Consider the following 25,049-nt stretch of genomic DNA (forward strand, 5'->3'; position numbering starts at 1 on the left):
CTAAGAAATTGAACTTAGCCCATTCCTGATTTACTTGCACTTACAGCCTTTCCTTACCCCTGTTAAGCAGGTGCTCTCTACCAAACCAGATTCCTGTTCTTCGTTCTGAGAATTTTTTTCCTTAATATTTCCTGGTGATCCTGCTCATGGGAATTACTTACAAACAAAAGCCTGGCAGAAACTACTAGGCCCATTGCTTGTTCTAACACTATGGAATACCTGTACCTTACATTGCCAAGCAGACAAAAACTGCTCTTATATTAAAAAGATTTTAGGACAGTGAGAAACATGTTCATCAGTCAGGAGTTTACTGTTGCAGGCCAGACTGTGCTTTCCCATATTTCTGGAAAAGCAGTAGGTTCTTAGCAGGAGCTAACTCCTCATTTCAGGACAAAAGCAACAAATGCTAAAACAGCAATACTTCTGCATGTCAAGTCTTTTGTCCTAAGCAGCAGTATGTGATCAGCTGCAGCCTTCTGCTGTGGATGGTAACTAACTGCACTGTGGATTTGACAGCAGCACTTAACATGTGGTCGAGCAATAGAGAAGGGTCACTGAGTGAGGGTAACAAAGTCGCTGCTCCTGGACAAGGCCAGGTAAAAGGATGAAGACTGTTCAGCTGTTTGGAACACCCTTAAAATATACAAAAACATGCATTAAAAAAAGCTGTTTTACAAAAACATAAAAAAATGGTTGCTACTTTCTTAGCAGAATTCAGGATTTGAGTTACTGAGACACCATTAGAGTTCAGAGGGTTTTACTTTAAAAAAAAAATAAAATAATTGAAATTACTTCCTTCGATCCAGGGTCAAACACCTATTGCTGCAAAAATAGAATCAAGATCCATGTTCTCAGTAGATTCTTTCCACACAGGGCCAGAGCTTCCTTCAAGCAGCAGCTGCTTAGGGGTCCCTGCTGTGCTTAGTCTGACATGGGCTGTATCAGCATCAGAACGTTCTTGACTCAGAGGTCCATCCTGGCAGGCGGGGAGGATGAGTGATGCACTTGTCTCACAGACCCCAGAAAGTTCAGAAGGCTTTTGCTGAACAGTCTTCAGAGCTCTCTTCAAGCGTGCGGATGATTTGATCCTCCTTGGACAGAGCCATGCCCCGAGGTACCGCCTTGGCCAGTGTGTGTGTTGGGACCCGTACAGGAGGTATTTACAGACAGATGTTTTGACACAGCGCAGTTTTTTCTTCAAGCTTAAAAGGAGGACGGTGCACAAAACTTTATCAGATACTTTATCAGATACTGAAGTGTTACTTCATTTGGAGTTTGGAGAGATTTGGTTTTTAGCCTTTATCATTTTCCTTGCCATACCAAGGAAACAACAGCACCTTCTATATAGCACTACTATAATAGTACCCAGGGCAATCTGAAGAAAGACAACCCTTGCATCCTGCAACTGTTACCATTAAACATGCAGATGATTTAAGTTGCATTTGTTATGTATTTGTGCATTTGTTAGCCTTTTAGATCCTTTCACAAGTGACTGATGCTAAACAGAATGCTCATGTCAGAGCATCCAGTAACCTGAACTAGTGATCCCGAGTTTAAAAAGAATGGCTTAGACCACTGTGTTTCACTATACTGTAGCAATATACATATTAAAATGTGAAGTGTTACATCCAGAAATCCCACACCCATGCAAAAAGTACCTGCATCCTTGAGCTTCCACGTGGTGCAGCCGGTTGCTTTTCAACAACTTGTTACGCAGAAAATAAGCTTCTGATTTGAATTTATTGTTTTTGCACCACAGAATAGCTTTTCTGAGTGCCTCTGACAGCTCCCCAAATGATGCAGCTGTTTGGACCATCTGTACAAGAGATTCAGTATGCTGTGACTTTGCTACATGAGAGGAAGGTGCCAACTTTGCTTTAAAAGGTGTTGATGCCATGTTTATACCCTGAAACAATAACAGAAATATTAGTCTTTTAAAAAGATTATGTGCCTGGTCCTTTCTGGTGGAGGGGAGCAGAGTACTGAAGATTTTGTGAGAACATTCCTTATTTCCCAGGAAGAAAGAGAAAGAGCACTCTTGTTTTGTGGAATACAAAAAGAAGATAATTAGAATTTGTATTCCTGTCTACTACTGAGCTCTTTGGTCAGCTCACTTAACAAACCAAGAAATGCTCAAATTCCTAAGCAGAAATGAGTGCGATTTTCTGTGCAAAGCTTCCACACTAACTTGGGTTGTCAGACAAGCAAAAATAAGGCAGGGAAAGGGGACATTTTCAATCAGGGATATTGTGTTAGGGTCTATAAAACTGAAAAATGTGTAAAAAAATAGCCCACAAACCTCTTGTGCTGGATGTCTGGATGGCTTAAGCAAGCTCTTCACATCAATCCCCAGGTGCTTCCCTACAGAGAGAGAGGAGATTTCCCATTACAATGTTGAGATAGTTTTACGTCTTTGCACAGAGATGCTGCAGTGCTTTGCCACGCTGAGCTCTCAGCAGGCTCACACCTGTACTCAGCATTTCCAGGCAGCTCAAGGGGACTACACTCATCTTGTATTGCAGCTGGCAAGGGATGAAGAGGATGCAGAGATTTACAGATGGCAGCAAAGAACTTAATGGGTAAAAGCTTCACACAAACACCTGGATGCCTGCAGTCACTGGCCATAGCCCTGAGTACAGAGAAAGTCTTGGGCATAGTCCAGAACCAGCAAGCACAGGATACCTGCATCCTGTACTTATAGCCTTGCCTAATCTTGTATGGACAGCAGACAGTGTTCTTAGCTTCTCACTATCCTAATCTATGCAGAAGGAGGAAAGTAAAAATAACTATTTTCAGGACCTGGATACTGCATTCATTATCTGCTTCTCTCCAGGCTGTATCCTCTTTAAAACAAACCCTCCAAAAAAATCGCAATGCTGACATTATCCACAGCTTTATAAAGGCAAGGTACAGCAGCATTCTCTTCTCCAAAGGACAGGAGAGCTTGTACTAGAACCACACTCTGTAATGTGGTTGGCTCTGTTGGACAGAAGCTGTGGTCAATCTCTGAGATGTCAGAAACCATTTGCACTGTGGCACAAGGCTTTACCTCTGCTGGCTCTGGGAACCAGAACTGCCTCTCCGATATCCACGGGGTGTGGGATGCTATGGTTTGTCACATCACTTGTACAGGTTACAAAATTTCCCTTTTTTCCAACCTCTGATACTGCCTCTGCCATTGTTGGGAAGAGCTTCTTCAGCCAGCTGGTAGATTTTTTTGTTGTAAGCATTTTAGCCTTTTGCTTCTTCACCTCAGAAGACAGGTTAATTCCGAGGAAGTTACTGATATCAGAAGAGAAGGTAAACCCCTTGATATAAGGCATCTGTTGAGTCTCAGATACCAGCTGAAGTGTTGTTGACAAGACCTCATACAAGGACATGAGAGTCTGCAATACACACCTGTACTGAATCCTGAAGAGAGAAAAGACAAAAAGGTATGGAGTCTCCTCTAAGAAAACTTTATGCCCACTGAACAGCTACCTTAATCTCAAACAGAAGAGATTCCAAGCTGCTCTTTCCCTGTTTTCCCTCAGTGCAAGCATAGCTTTTTACACTCCATCACCCTGCTTTCCTTAAGTCTGAGCCTTAAGGAACCGTTAAGGATCAGAATGTAGGAGTGACTCGACTAGTAAATTCCCAATCAAGAGCCCCTCTGCTTCCCTAGAGTTTTGCAGAGTGCCACACCTGGGACTCATCAGGTTCTCGGGTCACATCCAAATCATTTGCCATGAGGTATTCCCCCAAAAGCACTCTGTACCAACTCAGGCTGATGCCATACAATTGCCTGCTCTATGTTTCCTGGAGAGACAGATTTCTTGTGCCAAAGAACATTTTACTGAGTTCTTCTACACAATTATGTTATTTTCCTGTACTGAGAGAGACCAGAACACCAATTTCCCTGGAAAACTCAGCAGTGTTATAGAACATGTTTATCCCAGCCTTTCCATTTCAGCAGGAGGCAGGACTTACTGCTTGCTGCACAGAGTACCAGGTGTCAGTGTTTGTGTCAGGCTGGCACTAACACTGTGATTTCATTAGTGCTACATAAAGTTTGCTATGAGCCAAGAACAAAGCCTGTAAGAAGTCTCTCTCCAGTTGTACAACTCTTCAGGTGCTACAATCAAGTCCAAAAGAATGGAGGGACACCCTCTCCTCCTCCTCCTCCTCCCAACTGAATAAAGCTCACTTAGCAGCGAGGCCTAATTACAAGCCCTTATCCCTGACAGGCACATCAAACAGACAGACAGACAACAAACAAGACAGACTTTTGAACACACAAACCATAGCCGGCTCAACAGCCCCAAAGCCACCGTGTTCAGAAGTATGAATTCCTTCGAGCAGAGATGTTTAATGGACAAGCTGAAGATTACAGCAGTTAAGGATAAAAAAATAAACAGCATGTAATGAGACTTGCTGAACACACCAACTAGAGGCAATTCGCAAGGCGATATCCTGTAATAATCTGGGAGATGAATATCCAAATTTTGAATTGCTCAAGCCCAGAACAGCAGCCAGCCAACAGCCCGAGGTTCCTATATAATAACTTGAAAATAAGGTGTTTGGCTATCAAACAAACTTCAAGTTGCACGTATGAATTGCACAGTTGAGTCCATTAGCAATACAGGGCCTCCAGCAGACCTAGGTTTGGATGTCATGAGGTGCTACTAGTGAATTGTAAGAATATTTTTATGATGAAAAAAGGATACAGAAAAGTTTTACTGCAACAGTCCAATAGACGCAGTATGAGCTTGCAGCCTCCCAATACCTTCAGAGCCACTGTTTCCAGCATGGGCTGGCTGGGAACCAAGCACTCTGCATGGGCTTCAGATGTATCTTTCCTACGTTGATACAAGGATGAGAACATGGTTACCATCTACAATCTCCGTTCTTCAGCTCTGCAGATTGAGTTAATGGATAGTATAAAATATAGGATCATGACACTTACTTAGGAATCAGTTCTACCAGAGTTTCAAGGCAGCCCACCAAATTCATTTTCCATAGGCGCTTCAAACATTGTTCTACCTAGAAAAAAAGAAAACTCTTTTGACTACTATTTTGAGAGACTCGTAGTGCCTTGGTCTAAGAACCATCACTATGTTAAATGACACCTTCCCTTTGCCAGTTTAGCAGCACAAATGGCAGGTTTGTGTTATGAAATGTTCTGGGATATTCCTATATCTGCCCTTCATCACTCTACTGTAAAAATGGAATTAAGAGAAGGACTGCAGTAGGTCATGGTTAATTGGTGCTGCACAGTTTCCCCTACTGTATACAATTACCTTTCGTATTGGCTGTCAAGAACGAAAACATATGAACAAATCAAGAAGGTAAGAACCATTCCTGCTCTGTTTCAAAACAATTATTTGAAGGTATGGACAATCCCTTTCCTGGAAAATCGGTAAGAAGTTTACTGTTCATGCTAAACCAGAAAGTACCTAATAAAGCAGCTTAGGACTATTTTCCCCCCTCCCACTATTACAATTAATTGAGAACGAAGCCTCTGTACTACTCCTGCATTCAAAGGTATGTAACTGTAGCTCCTTCAGGTCTCAGCGCGAGCACAAGACACCACATATTCGTGGCAAAGTGGAAATGGCACTGGCTGCACAGAGCGGTCGCTCACCTGCTGCAGGGCGAGGTAGGGGCGGTGCCGGAGCAGCCTGCTGTGGAACACGTAGAGCAGGGCGCGCACGACGCGTCCCTCGGCGGCCAGGCCGGGCCCCGACAGCCGCCTCCCGGCCGTGTCACACCGCCGCCGCAGCACCGACAGCTGTCCCACTGCGGGGGGGAAGCCGGACACGGCCTCAGCGCCCGCCGCCACTCCGGCCCCCTGCGCCCCCGGCCCCCACCGCCCGCCCGCCCGCCCGCAAGCGCCCGGCAGCGCCTTCAAACGCCCCCCAGCCCCTCTCGGCACAGCGCCGGGACCTGCGGGGTGTTCGGCCGCCAGCGCCACCGTGGCGCTGCTTGTGGGCCAGGGCACGTCTAGCCGGTTCCACGGCGCGTCCAGCCCGTTGCACGGCACATCCCGCCGGTCCCACGGCACAGCCCACGCCGCCCTGGGCGCCGCCATCTTCCCGCCGCGCACGGCGGCAACGGGCCCCAGCCTGGGCGGGACCATCCCGGCCGGGCCGGGGGAGGGCCGCGGGCTGGACCAAGTCACGCCGCGGGGGCGAGGCAGAGCCCGGGGCCTGCCGGTGGTGCGCTGCGTTCCCAAATGTCGTAAGCGAGAAGAGGAATAAATGTAAATTATGAGTGTTACTCACACTTTCCAAACCTCGCAATTCTTCAGTGTCAGCCTCGGGAGCTGAGGCTGTTGGTAGCCAGCGCAGCAGCTGCTGAGCTCCTCCGTGATGCGTTGCTTGAGAGCCCTGGGGTGACCCCAGTCACGGGCCCTGCAACTGCGCCCTCCCATGTGACACACGCACCCCTTAAAGTGCAAAAAAATCTGGGAGATCGGCTTCACACCAGTAACAATTCCTATCCGGATGAGAGGACACAGTCTTTAAGCTGTGTCAAGGGAGGTTTAGGTTGGATATAATGAGGAATTTTTTCACAAAAAGGATGATGAGACATTGGAATGGGCTGCCCAGGGAGGTGGTGGAGTCACAGTCCCTGGAGGTGTTTAAGGAAAGACTGGCCATGGCACTTAGTGCCACAGTCTAGTAGACTTGGTGGTGGTCAGTCAAAGGTTGGACTTGATGATTTCAGAGGTCTTTTCCAACCCAACTGATTGTGTAATTCTGTGATATCAACACTCTGAACAAGGACAGGCCTTGCTGCCCATACCCCAGGTGCCCACCTGGCCATCCTGGTCCCTGCATGCATTTGTCCCAGCTCCTGGGATTTGCCATGGCAGGGACAAAGGGCCAAGGCCAGGCAGAAGTGGGGCCTGTGGTGAATGCAGGTGTCCCATGGAATTGATTGCTGTCATTTATTAGTGTTGTTAGAATAGTTTCCTACCAAATGGATCGAATTTTTGTGGTCTTCAATGAGTTCTCCTTCCCCAAGTATAAGACCTTGTTTCCTGCCTCTTTCCCTTTCTGCCTGTAGTTGAACTTTCCTAACTGCCAACACTGGTATTCCAATTAAAATATTTGTTGGGAACAATGGAGCTAAATTGGGCACAATTTTTTGTATAGTCTTATCTTCTCTTGATTCCATTTTGTTGTATACTTTCTTTTTTCTTTTAAGGAATCTTGTACAAATACAGATTAAAGTGATGTCCTTTTAAAAAGATAGAGCAAAGATTGGCATTAATGGTTGCACCTGTAGGGAAGAGAGATAAAAGCAAACCAAGAGGCAGAACTGACAAAAGGCTGCTGTGAGCACTTGCCTGGCCTGGAAAGAGGAGTGTTAAGCTTCCTAGACTAAGAGTGAAGGTGAAAGTAAAAATGGAATCTCCGAGGTGTGAGCAGAGGATCACAAAGGTCTCTCTAGCTGAGCTTCTGAGGTGTTTTGAACATCCTATAAGTGAGGAGCAAGCCTGGGCTATCTGCTTTCAGTGTTGCTGTAAAATGGAGCAGTTGGCTCAGGAGCTGTGCCCATCACTCCATTCTGTATTCATAAAAGGTTGTGGGAGTGTCTTGATCCATGCTGATGGTACTGCTTCCTTCAAGGTCTACCACAAGTCTGGTAAGAACATAGGTAGCTGCAGATGCCAAGAGTTGTTCCTTTAACAGGCTGAAATGGGACAAAGTAGGGAAATTTTCTTTTCCTCTGCTTTTTTTGTTGGTTTTGTTTGGGGTTTTTTCCCCTCACCTCTCTCTGTATATTGTCATGAAGCTATTCTCCTGCTTATACTTTATTTCAAAGGACTGTAGATGAATGGTAATACAGATACATGACCTACTAATTTCTCTAGTCATGCTCTGTTGAGTCATTTGGTTCCAGGAAATAGCTGGGATAAAAGCTTTTCACCACTTACTTTATTTGAAATAAATAATCTGAAGCTTTATTATATATCCTGCTCTGTCCATCTTCCAACCTTCATCTTCTTACCTTTGTTATGGTAACTTTCACAATGGATTTATGATTGCAGTTTCCCTTTTTCTGTCACTGTGTGTAGCCAGCAAGTGGCAACAAGTTTGTGTTATGTACAGCTTGGTGGGGCTGCTGCAGAGGTCAGTGCTAGGCTAACTCTTCAGGGATTAGAGTGGGTCATTAACAATAAAGACAAAGATCCCATGCCTTCCTTGTGGTTAGATATCAATTAGCAGACAACAACAACAACAAAAAAAACAACAACCAAGCAAAAACAACAACAACAAAAAAACCCACAGCAGCCATTAGTTTGAGGCTAATGCTTACAGTAAGAAGAGCATCCCATGTTGCTACATAGGATTTCCCCAAATATAGGCCTACTTTCCCCAGGTGGGACTTTAGTCAGAGGAGTTAGTTTCCTTATTATCAAGAATTCTTCCTGTTTCTCTCCCTTGAAAGGGGTTCTAAAAGCTGTTTATCAATGCCTAAGCAGTTTTCTTTCTCCCCCAACCCTCTTTTTTCCCTTTCAGATATTGGCAGCATTCAGCATTCAGAGGACAAGGTAAGTTTGTACCTTTACCTTCATTATGTGTGCAGATAGAATCCTGCTGTAGTAAAGGCCAGCTCAGGAGATATAGATGTCTTTGGAAACTATCAAAGTGCTTAAATTTGTTGTGCCCTGTGAGTCTTTCCCCTGCAACCTGGAAAAGAAAACAAAATGCTCAGACTGAACTCAAGGAAAGCAATGGGACTGGGAAACAATGTGCACAGATGCTGTGTACTGTGCCCAGAGTCTTGTTGTCTTAATAACAGATAACTTAGGGGTGCTAGTTCAGGCCATGTAAAATCTTACAACAGCTTAAATGGGGAGTATCTCTCATCCTGAGAGACGTGCTCAGTCCTCAGGGGCAGAGGAGGGTACATGCATGGCTGGGAATTGAGAGCTGTGACATTCTCCAGTTTGTGCTGCATTGCTTCCTTGGTCTGTGTCTGCAGCTGTTGGAATACTTGGGAGTGGTGATCTATGAAGCCCTGGACTGGGGAATTGACAGCCAACTGGAGCGACAACTGAGTGGTCCTTTGGAGAAGTTGCTGTGCCTCATGTTGAAACTGGATGATGAGCCAATGAAACCAGAAGTCACCCTGCAGGATGTTATCAAGGTTTCCTTATTCCCACTTAGTAAATGTAGAAACTTTGAAGGAGCTGATAGAACGGTGCAGTTAACCAAGGGGCAAGACCATTTCTGGGTAAAAGCTGGGTAGATTGTTGGAGAACATAGAGGGAGCATGTGGCTTTCCTATCTGAGGGAAAAGGCAGTACCATCTTAGGTACTTGCAGGTGCCCATGGAAAAGAATTAAGAAGGAAGACTACACATGGCTCTCACACAGCTGTGTCTACAAAGTCCTTCTGTACATAGTCTCCAAATTCAATACCCAGAAGACTATGGATATTGAAAAAAAGTCACTTGTCTGTAGTATTCAGTTTCTGCAAGGGCTGGGATTTCAATGTCTCAACTCAAACAGGTATTGGTCCCTCAAACAGAATTTAAAGGTATGAGAAACTTCCCATCCCTCTGTCTGATCAGGGCAGGGGAAAAGAACAGAGTAAGTGACTCCACCTGCTGTGGGTTTTTGTGCTTTGTCGGTACTGCAGGCTTCCCCTTTCAGGTACTTATTTCAAAGCACACTCTATGGAAGACAATATACATAAATTATGCAGTTACTTACATTATCATACATATAAGATTGGACATTTTGCTTCTTTGTTCCTCTGTATCTGCAATAGAAAAGAAAAATATAAAGGGGCTATGAGGAAGATGATTTTTAACCATGGATTGAGGAAACTGAATCTTGCTTTATTCCATCCTCCCATGGTGTTTTTTTTCAGGTTAAGATCTCTTTTAAATAGCTTCAATTCTTTCAGGCCTGTGAGAAGCACTTGCCCAGGCCTTCTGAGGCTACCAGACATTATGAAATGACCTGTAGGAATCTGTTTGCTGAATATATGGAACTTCAAAAGCTTGTGACTATCATCCAAACCTCCAAAGAGGTACATTTGGGATCACTCCTTAGCTGCTATTCCCTCTACCTTCACAGACCCACCAGGTTCTAAAGTAACCTTCCCGTTGCACTGAAAGTGGAGCATGTAGATGAAGGTCTGTTTTCACAATGGGAATGGCTTCTGTCTCTGCACCTTTTTTATTTATTGTAGCATTTAAAAGTTTAGGTGTTTGGGGTTTGTAGGCTTTTCAGATAAACATTAGTAATTTATATTGGATAGGTACTGAACAGTGCAATGACCTCATGTGCTTGCTTCTCAGCGACTGAGAAAAATGGATGTGGAAGATTTGGTGGAAAATCCCATTCAAAAGCAGAAAAACTGTGGCGTAAGGGATTTAATTTCTTCATTATGGGCATGGGGTTTTTTCTTCAGCCTTAGCTCTCTGAGGCTTCCCACTGATTCTTCTATGAAAAGTAGAGGTTGAACATATTAAACTGCTTAGGTTTTTTCAGGAGCTTAAGTAGTTAACAACTTGTCTGCAAAACGAGCTGGGGAGTGAACTTGAAGTTAAACTATTTCATATGTCAACCTCATGTGGACATTTATTCTACACAAATATTGTCTTTGTGGTCCAACTTAAACCACTTCTAAAAATGAAGTTGGAGGCAGTTTTTGGACTAAGTGTCCACAAGCAATTACTCAGGCTGTTTCTGCAGCTGAGCCCCAAACTCCAGCTCTTGGCGGGAACTGACACCTGCCAAAAGCAATCTGTTCCTTTCTTGTAGCTGGACTGAAAAATCCCAGAAAACTGTTCTGTTATTGGTAGTACTGGGGTGGACTATTTCACTTTTTTTTTTGTGGGGGTCTATGTTGGTTCAGGACTGGCAGGGACTGAAGGCCAGTAGCACTGTCCATCTTTGTGGCTGTGCAGCTCCAGCAGCTCAAAGGGGTGAAGAGGGATGAGGTTGGAGATATCACTTATACACTGGGCTCACTGCCTTTCTTGTCTTTGCATTCTGTCCTTCCATAGATCTTGGACTGTATGTTTGGGGCAGAGAAAGCAACTTACTCTGTTCTTTTCAAGGCCCTGCAAAGTCAGAGCTCAATCAGAAACAAATAGCTCTTCCTTCAGGCTGGAGCTCTGCCCAGCATAAACAAATGCACTGTAGTCTGGAGTCTGTGGAGGCAAACAGCAAACCCCAAGAGACTTGTGGACTCACTCCCTTTGTCTAAATAGCACTTGCTTTGAAGCATGCTCAAACTATTCGTATGAAAATGTTTGTGAAATGTGTGTTTGGGCATATTCTCAATTTTGTGATCTATTAAAATAAACTGGCAAGCTATCTCAAACCACAAACTCATCAACTGCTATAGCTCTTTTTTGCAGGGAATACATGAATAAATACATGGGCTTTGCTGTGTGGCCTGAAGGCCAGTGTATTTGGCCTCTGCTCCTTCAGGAGACATGAATTCCAAAAGCTGGATGCCTGTTGCAAATTCTCTGCCTCTAGTTTCCAAGTCCCTAAGCACCAGTTGATTGCATCGCTCTGAAAAACTATTGAGTTTAAAATAACCAGGATGCTAACTTCACTGGGATCCCACAGATCAGAGCTGATGCCTTGAGTAGTGCTAAGAAGCTAATGCTCTCTATGGGCCACATGTTTTTTTGTTGACTGCTACAAAACAGGTCTTCTGAAATGCAGACCACAGCCTGACAGCATGCAGGGTTGTACAGTTTCAGCAGAGCTTATCTGTACACGTTACAAGTTGATATTCACCTTGAAATCTAAGCAGATGAGACCTGTTAGAAACACAGCTGTCTTACTGCTCATCTGTTAAACTTAATGGAATGGATTTACGATGTTGTAGCATTTTTGTCTTGTATTGCACAGGTGTGGGAAGTTTAGGTGGTATTTGACACTACATGGGACGGCCCAAGTAGAATAATTGCAATGATCCAGTCAGTAGGGAAAGAAAAGAATGAGTGATGATGATGTCACCAACATCTGAAAAATGTTTTGGGTGTGCAAGTTGCTCTGAAATGGACAGCTGAAGACAATTCTTGTCCTAAAACTAATGTGGCAATATTACAGTACAGAAGTCTCTCTTCAGGTCATGTTTTTCAGTCAAGTGCTATAACCATGTGAAATACAACTCTATAAAGTGCAAACATCTTGGTGCTATTTCAAAAGTAAAAAAAAAAGTGCTATTTCAAAAGTCTCTAGTACTGATGGGTTTGCCCAGAGACTTTTGTGTGTTCTCCCACACAATATTAAATATAGCCTAGGAGATATGGCTTGTATGTGGTCACTCTTTGATAATTCTAGTTCTCTGGAGTTGAGGTATGACTGTACCAAAGCCAGGCTAAAACAATCCAACAAAAAATCTCTCTCCTTGAAGGCAGCCATCAGTCAGAGCTTGTATAAGACTCTTCTGATATTATACCAAGATAGCTGAAGGGATAAGTTGAGAGAAGATGCTGTAAGTGGAAAAGGGAGAGGAGTCTAAGTCAGAAACTTTGTTTTGAGGCAGTTTTCTGAAATGTTTTGCTTCCCTTTCACTGTTTATAATACAATCACTTGTTCTTACTCAATTTGCCATTGGGATCCAGATAAGCTGTTGATTTAGCACTTCCATTACGATGTTGTCTAAACATGCTATTGAGTTGATTATTTTTTATCCTGTTTTTATTGGGTTATACTGCATGCCTGAGCATCCTCAGATACTAATACAGGGAGAGGATGAGCAGATGTCAGTTTTTAGCTTGTGTCTCCAGGCTGAGACTGCTAATGTATGCTTCTGTGAAGTATGAGATCCCTTCCCACTTGTCTTCCTCTTTTGTTTGTGGACACTTCAATCCTTGTTTTCTGAAAATTTAGAGGATTTTAATGGTGAGATTTGGGATTTCATTCACAGTGTTTCCTAGGATTCAATAATATGAAAACACTGGCACCTGGAGTGCTTGCAGAAAGAAAATGTGTCTTGCTACCTGGCAGCAAAAGCTGTGTTTTTCTGAAGTACATTCATAAAGTTAATGACAAAATTTGGGAATGAGCCTGGTGAGCCAGCTCCTAGTTTCCTCATTGTAAATTAATCTCTGCAAAGAGAAGCAATTCTCTGCTCTGGTACTGTACCCTGCTCTGAAAGTGAGTAGAAACAGGTGTTAAGGACACAACTGTGTGTTTCTGAATAACTTCAGTTTCTAAGTGTGCCCTGTTACATGGAGGGAGGGGATGCTGCTCAGTGTGTTCTAGCCAGCTACTGACTTGGCCCTTCCTGGTTTCTCCGAGGCACCCCTGTGGCCCAGTGTCATCAGAGAACTGCAGGCTGGTGTGAGGCTGCACAAGGCCAGTGAGCGACCACAGCGTTGTTTGCCTCCAAAAGAACGGATCCGCTCTCCCTTTGAATTGCTTTTGGATGATATTCAGCACAAGAGATACACCCTACGGAAGGTGAGTGACTTGGAAAACATCTGCTCTACTTCATGTCTAAGCAGTATGTGTTGAGACGTCTTCTCCAAAAGCTTGCCTTTCTCAAGGGCACTTCGAAGTCCAGAAGTGTCTGGGTATCCCTCTCAGTTGCAACTCAACATTAGATCACCCTATTTTTCCACCCGAGTGCTTCATTTCCAGTAACTTTTTAAATCAACAGTAGTCACAGTTTCATGAAGCTGAATAGTAAACCTCTTCTCCCTCCAGGGGTCAGCCACTCCTTTCCCTGGAGCAGTTATGCTGCCCCGCACACAACAGTTTCATGGAACAGACTCTTGCTTGCTTGTGCTTTCCACCTTGGACACTTATGTCCTTCCAGGCTTCTTAAACTGAGCTATGCTTGGCAGCATCTCTTACTAGTTTTCTTGCCTTCCCAGATGCCCCAGATGTTCTGGGTGTAGGCAAAAGCAGTTTTGAGACAATCTTTCACTCAGTCTCAGGCAGAGGCCACTAGGCAGTGTACTTGAGCTACTGCAGGAGTTTAGTCAGGGTAAAAAAAGTTAAGGCCCTCCCAGGGGCAGCTGCTGTTCTGACTCAAGTGGCAGTGACTTCCAACTTCACCACTTAGTTGGTGAAGATGACCAGATACAAGAATGTCTGGGGTGTCTCTAAAGGCTTCAGATGCTCTTTGCTTGCTGCAGCTTGATCTGGGAATGATGAGCAGATCTAAAACATTGGCATAAGGCTTTGTGGCATTGGCATGCTTTGCAAACAGACGTCTTGGCAGAAGATGAGACAAAACTCGTCTTGTAGTAAAAACCAGTATTACAAAAAGTGAAAACTTTGCCTACCACACTAGACATCAGCTTTTTTTCCTCTTTGTTGGTGCTGCTGGAGTGCAGCAGGTTTATAAGCTTCAGCTATACCGTGCACCTCTATAAAGCCCCAACTCTTGCTTGGCTTGACTGTGGCTCCAGCCTCCAGGTAAGGCTATGTAATTTCTTTGGAGATAATATCTTTATTGATATAGAAATGAATAGTAGTGTAAAGGAGACAGTGCATCATAACTATTTGTGTTCCTTGCAATGTACTGTGTATCAGTGCACTGTGCAGTACAGAACCATAACTCAAGGTGGCAGGATGATCTGGGACTTGATTTTCTCTTTTTTTTTCTTCTTTTAAAAAACCAAAAACCAACAAAACCCCCCACACTTTTCTTTTTGAGGAGAAGCACAAACATGTTTGAAGAGTAGTAGACAGAAATGGTCAAAGAAAGCAGAGTGCACAGGTCTTTGTGAAGGCTCTTAAACTCGGATTTCCCCATCTGCAAGGCTATTTTAAAGCTTCTCTAGCAAACAGTGGTCTAATTTGCAAATGAATGAAAGCACAGCTAGTGTGGGAAGCTGTAGTGTTGTTCTACCTGCACTCCCACATGTTCTGAAGTTGTACACACAGGCACCATAACCTCAAAATAAGAATACGTGAACAAGGCAGCTAAAGACATGCATGTACAATTGACTTTTTTGTCAGTTCTCCCCTGTGCAGCTAGCACAGGGCTTGATGCCTCACATGAATATCTGCCCTGCAATTCTATCTTGCTATTGTTCCTAGTTTATGTAGGGCTGTAAGCCAGTCTCTGGGACTCTAGCTTGTGCATACAGCTGCCTGCTGCTGTAGTTCTTGTTGCAGTTCTGTTAACCCATTCAATTGCTCTCCTCCCTGGAGCTGAGTTCTCACTGATGAATAGGATGTGACAATGGTGCTTATCAGGATCACTCCTGAGTCAAAATCTGAGTACAGTGTTTTCCAGCAGCTTCATGAGCAGTTCATGAGCTGCTGGGGCTGGAAGCCTCTAAGGGCTGTGCAGCACTTCTGATTGCCTCTAGCTTGCCATGGGCAAATCTGTCTCCACTGAGAACCCACATAAGTAAATCTCATCATTCTACACTTCCCAACTCATTTTTTTATGCCATCCCCACCTCCCCCAAATTGCCAAATCCTGAATTGCACCAATCAGTGTGCCACTGAATGGTAGGGTGTACCAGGAGGAAGGAACTATTGTAGAAAAATAACTATTTCTTAAGCATCGTTTTTCCTCTTTCAGGTGATCGTTGAGCAAAAATACAAGGACCCCAAAGTTGATGTGGCTGCTCCCAAGCCTCATCTAAAGCTGGTAGGTGACCTGGTGCTGCATCTGATGATAACAAAAAAAGGTAATTCTGGAGTGACAGTACAGCTTCAAGGAACATAGAGGTAATGCCTTAGCTACTGGTTTGTGTTTGGGAGGGGGATATATTAACTTCTGAGCAGATCCTCCTGCCAAAACCGGGGCCTAGAAAATGGGAGTTGACATCTTCATAGGAGAAAGATGATCAGTCTTCCTACTTCTTCCACTGCTTCTTTCATTTGCAACATTTTGTGGTCCTGAAAGAACTTCTGAAGTTCTCAATTTCAAATTTGAGAGCCACCAAAGTATTCTGCTATGCCCAGTGCTGGAGAGTGTCTCACGTGCAGGGCCCAGTGCCCTCTTGAGTGACAGGCACTTGTAAAACAATGCCATTGCTGATGGATTGTTCTGTCAGCACTGATCTCCTTGCTCTATCCACTGGCTCTTTGTGGTGCTGTGCTTTGCCTGCAGGTGTTGGAGAGGCAGCTGAAAGAGTGTGTGCCATGTGAGACCAGCTGGCATGAACAGCCCATGGCAGAAATAAAACAACCACAGAAGCTTCAGTCAGCAGCACCACAGGAAAAAGGGAGCAGGCCCAAAGGTACCTGCTCCAAAATAATGGCTGGCCTTTGAAATGAAAGCCCATTTATTTTTTCAATAACATTTATAATGCAAAGGGGGTGGCAATGCAAATTTTGTGTGATAGAGGTGGTTTGACATAAGAATAGTAATTTCTAGAAAATCTGTTTGTGGCTTATTAAGACTCAAAAGATGGTTCAACTTACCCATTTTTTTATGGATGTTCAAAATTGTCCACTAAGTGAGAGGGCAGAATTTTGACCATCACCTAACACTAAAAGTTTATGTAACTACCATGACAAAGTCTGGCCTAATCTCAAATTCTGATCTATGGGTATCAAATTTGTAATTTTCTTGTCCCAGCACAATATCTCATTTAGTCTGTGTGTATGGGGGTTTTGTTCTCCCTCTCCCCTGCAGAAATGCTTTTGACACCAAATACAGCCTTGAACTCTCCAAGTGACAGTTTTTTAACTCTCCAAGATGCCAGTACTGAGTTTAAAGTTGTCAACACTAAAACACAGCAGCTGGAACCAGGAGTTCAGGTAAGGCTTTAAGTGAAAGGAGTATGGGGACGCATTAGATCTGCAAACACACACATAGCCTGGAAGGTCGGGTACAAATCCTAGTGTAGGAAATCTTGTCTCAAAAGTGAACAAATGTGGTACTGTTGGGTTCACTGAAGTTCTTTTCTCTACAGAAGCACATATCATATTCAAACAGTTCTGTTTGTGGGATGACTGCAGCCTACAGGTACAGCGTATAGGATCCCTTCTCTCTGACCAGTGCTAGGACCTGAGGAACTGGCCTGAAGTTGTGTCAGTAGAGGTTGAGGTTAGATAATAGGAAAATATTTTTCACCCAGAGGGTGGTTGGTCACTGGAACAGGCTCCCCAGAGAAGTGGTCACAGCACCAAGCCTGACAGAGTTCAAGAAGTGTTTGGACAAGAGTGTGATTCTTGTGATGGTCCTGTGCTGGTCTAAGAGTTGGACTTTTCTTGTGGGTACCTTTCAGCTCAGGATAGTCTATGATGCTATAGAACCAAGGCCTGCTCTGGTCTCTTAAAACTAGATCCTGCAGAAGTTTTAATATGCATTGGAGTCTGGCCAATCTTACCTCACAGTGAGGCATTTGATGCTAGGGGTATTGATGTATTTTGGTTTCACATGGTATGTGAGCTCATGGAAGGAAAACTTAATTACTTATTTTTAAGAAGCAACTTGACTGGTGAGTTCCCACTCTTCTGTCTGTGGAGTTATTTTGGGAGCACCACTCCTCAGTAAACCACGATACATTGTCTTTGGGTTCTTTTACTCCTGGCTCAATCATGAAAAGCTTGACTTACTTGGTTCTGGGATTCAGTCTGAGCATATTCAGAAATTCTGTGGAACAGAATTTAAGCCCTAAAACATCGTGTCTAGCACAGATGCTCTGGCATACAAACAGGAATCTGTTTTCTGTAAATATTTCTGTCTGAAATGCAGTTGCTTAACTGAGGAAAGCGGATATGAATTAATAAAAGCAGAAAATCTCAGCTATATTTGCCCCCATCTGTGCTACTTGGAGGAATGTTCAGCATTCAAGAACCCTGTGGTTGATGTATTACTGCTAAACTAGAAGGACCTTCATATGGAGACTAATATAATGAAATTTGTTTTCTGCTTTTCTAGAGAAGGTAGAAACAATGCTGTTGAGATACACCACTGGGTTTGAGTTGGGTTAGCAAGTTGGGTTGGTCATAGTTTCTTGAACTGTTCTCCAATGTTGCTGTGTGTCAGCTGGAGCCAAGAATATGGTTCCAATGTACTCCATGGGTTGCTTAGGGAAGATTTTGCAAAGTTGGTTCCTGAACAGATGAAACTTTGGTATTAGTATCCACACTGAACTTGGGAGACATAGAGCAGACGAATTGGCAATTTCACTAACTTGGCTGGAGCTTCCTGGTTGTGGAGTGCAGAGGGGGGTTAACTTTATATTCCAAGAAGTAATAGAAAGTTCCTAAATGTACTCCATTGATTGCTTTCTTTGCTTCACTTTCAAGTGAGCCTTGAACATTTCTGGTCAGTCCTGGGTGTCCTGGTTTTGTTTAGCAGCCGTACTTCTGCTGAAGTGGGGTTAGTGTCTTGCTTGCAGCTTATGAGCATCCTGTCCTCTAATCTACAGGAAACCACTCCTAAGATGCCTGACAGCACCTGCCTTTCCTCCAGCAGGTCATCGCTAGTATCCTACAACAGCACAGGTCAGTGTACTTCCAGCTGCATGTCCAAACCAGGTGACAAAGGACAGTCAGTGGCCTGCTGGGTTCCCAAAGCCTTAGGTTGGGCTCACTGTACACTTTCTTTTCACTCTGATCACTTGGAGTTACTTTACAAGAAGAGCTCCAACACTAAGTAATGAGTCTGGGGAGGTGCCCTTAGAAAACCATTTCTCTGCAGTTGACTAAAGCCTGTGTAGTTCCTGCAGCTTCAAAACAATGATAGCATGTCCCCAAAGGCCTAACTGGAATTTGCAGTAAAAGCTAAATGAATGTTTTGAATATTCAAGTAGAAAGTGCACCACTTGATTTCGTTAAACTAAATGGTGCTAATGAAGCCTCATCACTGCCTACTGACAAGCATAATTACTGTAACCTCTGCTTTTTGTGATCTGAGCAGATGGGGTGGAGGAGGAGAGACATAAGCCTTGCAACCTTCAGAGGGCAGTGTGGTGCTCGAGTGTTTTTTGGGGTGAATACTTAAAAGCTGCCAGTTGGTTTTCTGCACCCTAAAACTCTCTCTTCCTATCCAGGTCTCACTGCAAATTCCCTGTGTCCCCCATGTCGACCCACACTAGGAGACGTTAAACCCAAGAGTTTCCTGAATACTGGCCAACAGCAGCTGCCTCCTTACAGAAGAAGGTCCAAATCTTTAGAGACAGGCCTTCAAAGCAAGGAACTTGTAAGTCCAACATGTCAGCAAGCAGCCCTGGTCTGATAGATCTTGCACCTTGATCCTCATGTAAGCACTAAGCATGCTCTGTGGTTTTCATCTTGTATACTGATCTGAAGTTGGTATATTATTCTCTCACTGGAGACAGCTTAAAAGAGGACAGGATGCTGTAGTGTCCTTCCAGTGCCTTCCCAGTTTGAATGATATGAAATAGTTGTTTCTCATACAAGAAGAAAAAAATACCTCTGTATTACTTGAAAATGTCCATCAAGACTTCCTCAAGCAGACTGTAGTTGACAGTAGGACTGTCCTGCTTTCTCCATCTCCCCTCATTCTTTCTAGATTCTGATATGTTCACAAGTGTCCTTTAAGCTGCAGTAAAGGGAACAAGCAGTTGACAAACTGTAGATAGCACAGCATTGGTGACTTCTAAATGTATCATGTACGCAGTACTGAAGTCATCAGGCTCTGCATGATGGTAGTGAGAGAAATGCTGGGGTTTGTGTGCTTCTGTGCAACTTTCTGAATTGTGGCCTTGCCCTGTTCTGCCCTGACAAGGTGTGCTGTGCCCTTGCTTCCTTCTTTCCTTCTGCATCCCTCTCTGCCTGGCCTTGGCAAGTCTCTAAACTGACCTGAGGACTCTGAGACCTCTTTGTTCAGCAGTGGGCTGGGGGATGCAGGTGGGTTGGGTTCCCCAGGTCTCTCCTGGTAGACCACCAAACTATAGTTGCCATGTGTGTGGGGCCAGTGATTCCTGGGAAAGAGAAGGCAAGACAGTGTTGTGCTGTGGAAAGGGATCTTGTACTCAGGAGGGGCCAGGGTGGCATCTGTTCTGTGGTCTGTTCCAAAGGGTAAAATTCCCCGAAGACTGGCTCTGGAGATGGTATTAGCTGCTGTGGTGACCAATGGATCTGCTTCCTTTATGAGGTGTCAGGAACCTGCTTGAAAACTGTAGCAATCACTAAACCCCCTGTAGCAGTTTCTCCGCTAGCATCATCAAACAGTCAACCGATATTCCCCATCACAGGCAAAACTGGGGTTTGGAGACAAATGCTCCTCAGCCTTTGGGACCCAGTTTTGAGGATAACCTCTCCAAATAGCTGCTTTCTTCAGCTTTCTCCAATGCTTAACTTCTGTCTTTCAACAGGACTGTCTCTTTCCTACCAAGTGGCCATCACCAACCATTGCTGAGCTGATTGGAACCAGATATTCAGAGATGGTGCTGGAAGGGCAAGACTTCTTCCAAAGAGGTGGCGATGGTGTCTTTCTAAGAGCAAAGGTATGTTTCCTCTTCTTCTCTTTGTGCTTTCCTTGGTTTTTCAAAAGCTGTCTGGTTTCATGACCCTCAGTGCTGAACTGCTGAGGTGCCCTTATAAACTTATCCTGTTTATAACAGCTGATCCGAGTTTGGCCCTAGGCTGGAAACAGTTTTTAGCACTTGTGCAGTGATGTCTTTTAATCCAGTTTAAACTCTGTAAATTGCTTAGAAAGTAACCCAGCCTTTGCTTTTTACTTCTTGTCTGTGATTTCCATGCTAGAAGAGCTGACTGCTGTGACTGTTGGTGAGTTCTGAAATCCTAAAGTAAATAGGTGGGATTTGGTACTGCTAAAGAGTGAAACTGAGGCTTCCACACCCGAGTTGACCTAATTCAAACCACCTTGCTGAGTGGACACAAAGGTCAGGGAGATGAGAGGGACAGAGAATGACCTGCAGCACAGGCCTGTTGGCTGTTCACATTTCTTGACTACTGCCTTATTCACCGAGTCTCCTTTAGAGGGGGTGTTGCAGCCAGCCCCTCCAGAACAGATGTCCTGAGTACAAGCCCTATGCAACACAGATGTGAGGAAGTCTGTGCTACTGGGCTTATGGGTCAGCTTCTTGCCCTCATTTATTTAGCAGTACAGACAGAGTCAAAGGGTTCTACTAGCAAAGCTATGCTACTTCCACAGTCTGTCTGATGCTCCTGAGACTGAATTCTTGTTTTTATCTCACCTTACCGACCCTGCTTTAACTTGCCTGTTCTATGCCTATTCAAAAATGGCTCTTATCCCCTTTGTGTTCTTGCTGCTGAAGTTTTTTTAGCTTTCTCAAGCTCTACTTCTCAAGATAATATCACTTCTGACTGCCAGCTGTGTATGAATGTGCTCTTTTTTATAAAGTTCAAGCGACTCATCAGCTTCCTTATGACTCATTTTTTGCTTCAGGATTGAATTCAAATTTGCCCTGATTTAATCTCTTTGGGATTGCTGCAGTCTACCTCAAAGAATGTCTCTCTTCTTCCCTCTCTCTTAACTAGCTACTGTTACACTCTTACACAATACAGCTATTGTTTGCTCCAGAGCCTTTTTTTAAACTCCTGTTGTCTGGCAGCTGCCCCAAACCTCTGCATCATAAAAACACTGGCCTACAAGTAAGAATTTTTTTTGCCTTTTTAGCTTTTAATTCCTGTGTCTTTGCTATCCTTTATTCGACCTCTGTTATTGTATATGGATCTAAAGCCTTTAGAAGGTTGGTTTATATGCTTGCTCTTTGACAGGCAGTGGATACTGTTGGTACAAAGATATTTCCCTTCTGCATTCACAAATAACTTTCCTTTCCACAGATCTGTTTCAGCTGCCATAAGCAGATGTTTCTTAAGTGGCCTTACAACTGTTACCTCTGCAGCAGGTGAGCTGGTACAAAAGGGGTGAATGAGGAGGGAGAAAAGAGTGAAAGAATAGTGCTGAAAATACTCAGTATTCAAAGACTTGTAGTATTGGATAGGAACAGGTTGCTGAGCCCTTCAGTTTTGTCTTACTGCACAAGCCAGGCTGAAGTGTCTACAGCTGCAGAGGATGTGGAAAAAATTGTCTCTGAAGTGGTATCTCAGTTTTAATTCTTAGTATTAAGCTAGCAATAACCAAATTTACTGTGCCAGTATTAAATTCAGTTTCTCTGAGATCACTCTGAATTTTGCTCTAAAGGTTGGATCTAACTTCAGACAAGGGCTTGAACAGGTTCTGGGAGAGGGTCTTCACCAGAATCTTCTGTTGAGGACTGAAAAGGAGAACTCCAGACCTTGTGACTGGGGAAGGAGTTGGACCTACTTGTATCCACTTAGTTGTCAGAAACTTCGTGGAAGAGGGAGAGAGATACTTCAGGCTCATTGAGGCTCACTTAAATCTATTTGAAGCAGTGGTGAAGCACTGAATTGATTACAAGCAGCAAGTAAACAACCACTGGAAATTGAGCAACTGTCTGGTGGTAGTGCTGTGTGAATTTTAATGAGGATTTGCAGAGAAAGCCTTGAAGCTATGGATGCTGACACATTTCAGATTAATTAAACAACCATAAATAGGAGAGCTGGCAAACTGAATGGGGGAGTTCTAAGCTTGCTTACTTTGCCATCAAGCAATTCTGCCACAATCACAAATTCTGACTTACTTGGGAAAGTCACCTTTAGCTGCCATATTAGTATCTGCTGAGCTTTACTCAAATGATAATGCTGGGAACTTTTTCTTTCAGTGTTGTCTGCTGTGACTGCTGCATCAAGGCAAGTCTAGTCTGTACAACAGCATATGGGTTTTCTACATTTTCTGTTTTCCCAATGCCTCACCTAGTCATAGGAAGCTTTCCTTCATCCCACTGACACCTCAAATCTACCCTCTACCTTGTTTCTAAGAAAACAGAAGAGGGAATATTATGAAGTGCAAAAGCAGCAAGGGTGCTGCAGACATCTCTTGTCATACTCAGCTAAAACAACTCTGGTTCCTCTTTCATCCTGTGTAAAGTGGTTGGGATTACACTGTGATCTATTTATACAAGGGTCAGAAAGTTCACTGCATTAATGTCTACCTTTTAAGTGCATTAATAAATCAATTGCATGCCATGCAAATTCTCCTGCTAAGCGGGAGGATGTGTTTCCCGGAGAACTCAGGTGACTTGTGTTGTGATTCTAGATGTCGATGCCCTTCAGAACATGTGTACATCTTCCACTTCACTTCCTAAAACTTTTGAGACTCTCCAGAGAGGACGACCCAGCTACTGAAGAGCAGAAGAGCTCAGAGTTGCTACATGAAATAGAGCACAGGCAGTATTTTGGGTAAGCTGGGACAGGGATGTTGATTTTACCTTGAAAGATGTTACCAGTTACTTATGCAAATCTACAAACATGCAGACAGCAGTATGTAGTAGTAGGTTGGTCAGCTGAATGTTCTGCTGAATGACTGGTTTAGTCCCTGGTCTAACTGGTGTATAGTTCTCTGGAAGTATTGTGGATTTTAGATGACCAAAAGGGAGGATGTGAATGTGCTCTGGAGTAGATTTTCCTTTCTAACTATTAGGTTTCTGATGTGGATTTAGAAGTGTCCACATTAGCCCAGACATGGAAAGTCCTTTCCAACAGCTTCATTTGTATAAGATTTTCCAGACTGCATTACATTCTATCCCCCACAGCTGGAGGTCTGTCACTACAACCCAGGCGTAGCCCCTTTACACCTACAAATCAAATATGCTAATTGTCTTAAGTATAACTGACTGAAGAGTAATGCCACAAATGGTTTCTCATTTTCCCTCCACACATATACAGACACCCTTTCCTTTTTGTCCCCAGAAAATGAACTATTCCAAAGAGAGCTTTTGACAGTTCTGAGTGGAAAAGACAGACCATATATGTATAAGTGCAATATCTAAGACTGAAAACATACATTATCTCTTCTCTATGTTCTCTTCTTCCTAAAACAATTAAGTGTTCTACTGGAGGAACTGGTGTCTTTTTTTTTTTCTTTCTTCTCTGAAACCATTCTTTAATGTAGCCAGAATAAAGTCACAGCAGTTTCTGGTTCAAAGGCTTGTACCTCAGTTGCCAAAAAGCAGGGGTAGTGTTCACTACTGAAGTTAACTGCGTGGGGCAGGCAGTGGTTTGGTCTATCTTATAATGCAGGTGCTGTAGAAGAGGTCTGAGAGGCTGCATTGCTGTCATACTTCAGGATGGCAAAAAAAAAATCTTGCTGCATGAGGATGCAGCCACAACCTTGGATCAGACATAGATAGTCATTAGCCCTTTGACATACTGACGATAGAGAGAAAGTGTCAGTAAATGAAAGTGTTCTGGTGCTTAGTAGCCTTCCTAAGTGGTGCTGAAGGCTCTTTTGAACTCATGCAGTTACCTAAATCACTTAGCAACCTGGGGGGAAGGGTGGAAGAGCACCATGCCCTCTAACAGAAACCTGGGTCAGCTTTCCTGCTTTTGTTTTTCCCTCTCCAGTGTACCCGTTATTTTGGAGCCACGTTGCCTAGCACGGCCTCTGTGCTGTTACACAGGGGCCATGGCAGACTGGCTGACTGCAGACATCTGTACCCGCTGTGAGCAGTACCTGATGAATGTGGCTTCCTGTCAGCAGCAAAGCATCCCTCCCAGAAGAACTTCCTGGGCTTGATCCAAACTGCAATAACTATACCATACATTTCTCCTGTCACTTGTTCTGTACCTGAAATAGATGAAACAGTTTTATGCACCTATTGACATAAAGGCCTGATTAGAAGACCTCCCTGCTGGTCAGTCTAAGCAGGAAGCACAGTTAGTATTTCTGTATTGTGAAGTATTCTAAAGCTTTGTGAGTTTTGGAACTGTTTTGGTTCTTTTTATGTTTCTTTGAGGAAAATAAACGTTGAAGCACTATCACGTCTCTAGCATTTTCTTCTTTGCACCTGCAGTTGTCATTGTTCCGTGGCACTGTTTGCATTCATTGCTGAGTAGGCTTCACACAACGTAATGAGTACAGGGAAACTTTTAACCTAAACCCCCATTCCTGAGAGGGTTGGAGAGTGGAGCTCTCAGTTATGTGATCACATCACCATGCATTTTGCAAGTGCTCCTTCCTCATAACTCACTAAACAGCACTTAAAGCTCACTGCTTTAATGCATGTAACACCACAGTGATGGCTGCCAGGCTTTAGGAAGCAGATTTGATTTAGGAAGC

At 43.8% G+C, this 25,049-nt stretch overlaps 2 protein-coding genes across 3 annotated transcripts; one reads left to right on the forward strand and one right to left on the reverse strand.

Moving 5' to 3' along the window:
• Nucleotides 1-437: 437 nt before the first annotated feature.
• Nucleotides 438-6,416, reverse strand: NEPRO (nucleolus and neural progenitor protein). 2 transcript variants are annotated; one of them, XM_027681121.1, is made up of 9 exons: nucleotides 5,926-6,073; nucleotides 5,624-5,778; nucleotides 4,946-5,022; nucleotides 4,707-4,838; nucleotides 4,282-4,359; nucleotides 3,050-3,411; nucleotides 2,300-2,361; nucleotides 1,659-1,906; nucleotides 438-1,202 (listed from the first exon to the last, which is right to left on the reverse strand). In XM_027681121.1, exons 1-9 carry the CDS (start codon nucleotides 6,068-6,070, stop codon nucleotides 809-811), a joined length of 1,653 nt encoding a protein of 550 aa, XP_027536922.1. In that variant the 5' UTR covers nucleotides 6,071-6,073; the 3' UTR covers nucleotides 438-808. The 2 variants fall into 2 exon arrangements, with proteins under 2 accessions (XP_027536922.1, XP_027536923.1); XM_027681122.1 differs by lacking the exons at nucleotides 5,624-5,778; nucleotides 5,926-6,073 and adding an exon at nucleotides 6,264-6,416.
• Nucleotides 6,072-24,740, forward strand: LOC113966637 (protein spire homolog 1-like; the record flags this gene model as incomplete). The annotated part of the gene is made up of 16 exons (XM_027681561.1): nucleotides 6,072-6,219; nucleotides 8,511-8,542; nucleotides 8,977-9,141; nucleotides 9,906-10,031; nucleotides 10,303-10,368; nucleotides 13,274-13,435; nucleotides 15,519-15,587; nucleotides 16,053-16,182; nucleotides 16,581-16,705; nucleotides 18,325-18,400; nucleotides 18,949-19,097; nucleotides 20,236-20,367; nucleotides 21,692-21,756; nucleotides 22,594-22,621; nucleotides 23,028-23,170; nucleotides 24,335-24,740. Coding segments are annotated over 16 exons (1,788 nt in total), but the record flags the coding sequence as incomplete, so codon positions are not given.
• Nucleotides 24,741-25,049: the final 309 nt, after the last annotated feature.

This window comes from Neopelma chrysocephalum, unplaced genomic scaffold (genome assembly GCF_003984885.1).
Source record: "Neopelma chrysocephalum unplaced genomic scaffold, ASM398488v2 Primary Assembly neopelma1_60, whole genome shotgun sequence".
NCBI classification, from domain to species: Eukaryota; Metazoa; Chordata; class Aves; order Passeriformes; family Pipridae; genus Neopelma; species Neopelma chrysocephalum.